The sequence below is a fragment of the Penaeus vannamei genome, chromosome 22 (assembly GCF_042767895.1).
Source record: "Penaeus vannamei isolate JL-2024 chromosome 22, ASM4276789v1, whole genome shotgun sequence".
Lineage (NCBI taxonomy): Eukaryota > Metazoa > Arthropoda > Malacostraca > Decapoda > Penaeidae > Penaeus > Penaeus vannamei.
In genome coordinates, this window is record NC_091570.1 from 15,212,624 (window position 1) to 15,217,623 (window position 5,000).

At 38.9% G+C, this 5,000-nt stretch overlaps 1 protein-coding gene across 1 annotated transcript in view; it reads left to right on the top strand.

The window, feature by feature from the left end:
- LOC113811299 (BTB/POZ domain-containing protein 6) overlaps positions 1 to 5,000 on the top strand; it is a 5,888-nt gene that overhangs the window by 271 nt on the left and 617 nt on the right. The window contains exons 2-6 of the mRNA XM_027363010.2: positions 599 to 773; positions 1,256 to 1,495; positions 1,960 to 2,055; positions 4,338 to 4,468; positions 4,606 to 5,000. The exon at positions 4,606 to 5,000 is cut by the window's right edge and continues 617 nt beyond it. Coding sequence (XP_027218811.2) covers positions 609 to 773; positions 1,256 to 1,495; positions 1,960 to 2,055; positions 4,338 to 4,468; positions 4,606 to 5,000 — 1,027 coding nt within the window. The 5' untranslated portion in view covers positions 599 to 608. The remainder of the gene's footprint in view (positions 1 to 598; positions 774 to 1,255; positions 1,496 to 1,959; positions 2,056 to 4,337; positions 4,469 to 4,605) is intronic.

Consider the following 5,000-nt stretch of genomic DNA (forward strand, 5'->3'; position numbering starts at 1 on the left):
ACAGCTTTCACTTAATGCTCTGCTCGTAGCAAACTTTCAAAAAGGATTGATTTGAAGAAAAGATTACCTAGAAAAACATGTATACGCGGAAACAAAAATAATGATCCTTATAAATATTCAAAACTTCCAGTAGAAGTCGTTGATACCAGACTTTACTCCTGTTTTTTTCGATTATTATAGTGAACTTCAAAGTGCTTTTCGAGTTTTCTCCACCTCGTGTATATGGCTTGTCATCATAATCTGCCCATACATTGAAAAAATGTGAACGAATCAAAGTTTTTCGCCGCCACGCAGTAGACGATTGGGATTTCTTGTGCTCTTTTAAAACATATCCGGAATCAGTCTTAGATCCCTTACGTTCTAAGTCAATATGTTTTCCAGTTCTCCACATAGACTATCAAACAGACATACCCTCCATAGCAATCAGTGCTTCTGTTAATGAATTGGTGTCTTTTTGTTATTGCGCATGGTATATTATGCGTACATGCAACACGATCACCATATCAGTCTCACCATTTCACACATGCGTTTCTCCACCAAGCTAAAATAACCCTCACGCTTCAACAAATAAAAATTAGAACCATCCCATCTCCCTCAGACTGACCGCGATGACTCCCGAAAGCAAGAAACCTGAACGCAGAACTCCCGAAGGCAACAGAGAGTCATGGCAGAGTCAGCTGGCGAGTCCTGAGGAAAGACTCGCTTCGCTCCTTCAGTGTAACAGACTCACTGACCTTACCATCACCTTCCCTGGGCACAAGAGGGTCATGAAGGTACACACAACTTTCATTCGAGTGCATCTGTATGGCTTCCATAGGCAGTCTTGCAGTTCTGGTTTTGCATGATGTCGAGACTTAATGGTTATAAAAAGTTGTTTGGTGTTTGCGTATCAAGTATGATGTTCATGTATTTTGAGCCTTTAGTGTATAGTTTGATAAATTAGTAGCCAGTGTGAATTGCCATAAGTACAGCTAATTAGCAGCCATTGCTTAAGGTTTTATAGTACTCACGATACCTAAATCGCAACGCCTATGCAAGTATTCTTTAAATTAATTTCGTGTTAATGATGATGAGAGTAATGATAATATGGTCATGTTAGTCTTGTTAATGTTTGTTGAATTTCAAATTCTAAACATAGCGGTAATAATCTCGATATCATTATCATTACAACAAGCATTAGTATATACTGTCGATACAAATACTGTTAGTGTCAATCATCACACCAACACCAATAACGACGACCCGACGTCCTCAGGCCCACCGCCTCGTGCTGGCCATGAGCTCCCCCGTCTTCGAGGCCATGCTCTTCGGGCCCCTGGCGGAGCTTCAGGGCCGCGTGCTCCACCTTCAGGACGAGTCTCCCGAAGCCTTCAAGTGCCTGATGCAGTACATGTACCTCGGGCGCATCGCTCTGCCTGGCGTGGGTGTGGCGGTGGAGGTCCTGCGTCTCTCCCGGAGGTACCAGATGGCCGGGTTGTTCTCCTTCATCTCACAGGTAGTGATTGACACGTGATGCAGTGTAGTGTTGTGTATCGGGGTAGATTGCTATGGGGGTTTTTGAATCGGGATTTGCGAAGGCTTGAGTGAGATTTTTGGCATTAGTAGATGAATATGGGGAGATAAATACGATGTGTATTTGAGGATATTTGGTGGGGATAAAAAGATAGATAGATAATATCTTTAAGATATCTGCGACATAGGGTTAACTATTGTTCTTTTGGGTGTTTAAATGCCTAAAACTCTTGTATCTGTAAAATATACAAAATATGATTTTAAATTTCAGTATAGGTCACATTTATAATATATTTACAGGCACACATACAGGATTAAAATTATGGCGTTTTCAAGTTTATTACCTAGGACGAAATGGTATAACAAAACAAAAACAAATTACAATAAAGTAAATATACCAATATCAAATATATAACTAAATATACTAACATTCTGTCCCTTGCACAGTTCCTCCAGATCAACCTCAACTTGTACAACTTGCCCGAAATCTACGATGTGGCCCTACATGTATCCGACACGCCTCTCATTTCGAAGTGCTCCCAGGTAAGCAAACGAGTCATTTTTTATGTTGACTTGAATGTGATTACACGTTATTTTTTTTATAGTTTTGCAGGATGACGTAGCTAGGCGTTTGGGGTCATGGGGGCTAGATCCTATGAGGAGTCCTATACTTTTCTATTTTCGGTGAGAAATGTGTTTACAAACTGGAAAAATCGCACACACACACACACATACATAAAAATATATGTATACTTACTACTTATTATTTATTTAGTTTTTGTCAGTCGTGATTCAAGGGAGGCGACTCTCTTTTGCGGAGGCCCTAGCAGCTGTTAATGATATTCATTGTTGATGATTAGTACGTTATCATGCTTCTTGAGGATTTCCATGCTGACGCTTGTTTGTTTAGATAAATACAGGAGAGAGAGAGAGAGAGAGAGAGAGAGAGAGAGAGAGAGAGAGAGAGAGAGAATGAGAGAATGAGAGAATGAGAGAATGAGAGAATGAGAGAATGAGAGAAGGAGAGAAACGCGAGGGAGGAGAGAAAATGCAAGATAGGAGAGAAAACGCGAGAGAGGAGAGAAAACGCGAGAGAGAAAGAGAGAAAAAGCGAGAAAGAGAAAGGAGAGAGAAAATAAGCGATATATATATATATATATATATATATATATATATATATATACAGAGAGAGAGAGAGAGAGAGAGAGAGAGAGAGAGAGATAAAGTTAGGGAAAAAAGAAGAGATTTTAAGAGTCCCCCTTTAAATATCTTCACAACAAACATTTCCCGTTTTCTATATCGTCACGAAAACAAGGTTCTCGTAAATAGTAATTTATCATCCGTTGCTTCATATACTCCAAAAATAATAAAAGGTATATGAAGTAAAACAAGGGTTCCAGATCATATCAACTTGATGTTTTATTGTGAAAGTCGAATTCTGTTTGTTTTTATTTGCCTTTCACGGAGTTTGACATTAAACTTTTATAACCGGAGAACCCTTGTTATTTTTACGGATTTTGCAACATGGTTTGTATTGTATATATTTTGTCATTATTGTCTTTATAAGCGCTGTTGTTTGTTGTTACTGCTGCTGCTATTGTAGTAAGTATCGTTATTATAATTATCACCAGCATCATTATTGTTACTATCGTCATCATTATTATCATGATCATTATTATTATTATTGTTGTTGCTAATATCATCATTATTATTATAATGGTTACTATGGTAATCACTATTATTATTATTATTATTATTATTATTATTGTTATTATTATTATTATTATTATTATTATTATTATTATTATTATTATTGTTATTATTATTATTATTATTATTATTATTATTATTATTATTATTATTATTATTATTATTATTATCATTATTATCATTATTATTGTTAATGTTGTTGTCATGACTATTACTATTACTACTACTATTATTATTATTATTACTATTATCATCATCATCATCATCATCATCCTTATTATTCGTTAATATTATTAATGTCATTGATATCGTTATTACTGTTGTTTTTGCTGTCATTATAATCATCATTATCTTTTGTTAGGCCGATTTTTACACCCCGACTACCTTCACTAATTTCGGGAACTGATTTCGTTCACATACAACATACACCCGCAAATCGAGCGTGAATGTGCCTTACATTTTCTCGGTAGAGATATAGATACAAGCGTGGATGTACCGTATATATAAAACGTTATGCGAATAGAAAAAAAGTATGCACATGCGGGTTGGGAAATATGTATGGAATAAATTCGCCGAGGATATACAGTAGGCACTAGTGAGTATGTGAACGAGGTACGGTATCACGGTCTTTTTGTTTATGTTGCCGTCAGTCTTTTATGGAGTAGGTCAGGGGGCCACAGTGGAAGCTTCCCCTTTATTTAGTCCAATGCGTATTAGTCTATGCTGATATGGTTGTTGACGGTATTAATAGAGGTGAGGTTGTTTGAAGGTTTGACTGACAAGTAGGCAGGGTCAAGTGAGCAGCTATGATATTTATGTGAAGGGATTCATATGGTTGCACCGCGATCGATGTATAAGCACGAGCTTTTGTCTGATTTTGCTGAATATTTATATCAGTATACTGAAAATTATTCCCTATATTTTTACGTTTTATCTAGAAGAATGAGCGTGATGATATTGTTCCCTTTCCAAATGCAAAATTGAAAAAAAAAAACATCCACATGCAGACACACCTATACAACAACGAATATTTTACAAGGGAAAGCATATTTCATTCCCCTTACTAATACACACATCTACAGAAGTAAACACTAATCAAGTGATTCGTTTTACAGTTTGTTCGGAAATCGCCGACTCACCTCCTGACCTCAAACGTAAGGTTTTTGAGCCGTCGCGTGTTGGCCCACATCATGGCGCAACCTATCAATATCACTGAAGTTGAAAAGTTTGCTGCGGTGTTGACGTGGTAAGCATGAACAAGAGACCTTAAACACTTAAGAAAATGTATATATCTGGTTCATCCCTTTCGTATATTTCAAGCCCTTCTGTAATAAACGTTAAGGATTAAGACGAATGTTTCTAACACTCGGGAATGAATCGCAGGGGACGCAGCCAGCTCGAAGCTCGGCAGATGAAGGAATCGCCGGAGAACCTGCGCCGCGCCATTGGAGACTTCCTCCCGCAGATGGAGATCCTGACCATGAAACCCGACGACTTCGTGGACTGCGTGGCGCCGACCGGCATCTTCACGAGGGACGAGAACATGGCTATCCTCCTCAACATCAAGCGCGTCCCGGGAGTGCCTCTTCCTTCGGCCTGCGTGAAGACCTCGAAGAAAGCTCTCCAGGACGAACGCCAGCTCAAGTGCGTCCACTTCGACTTCAACCGCCACGCTCGCCAGGGCTCGATCCGCGTGCACAGCCACCAGGACCAGACGCTCCTGGCCAACCTGAAGGCGTCCAAACCCGTCCAACTGAAGCGCGTGTTCTGCGACCACA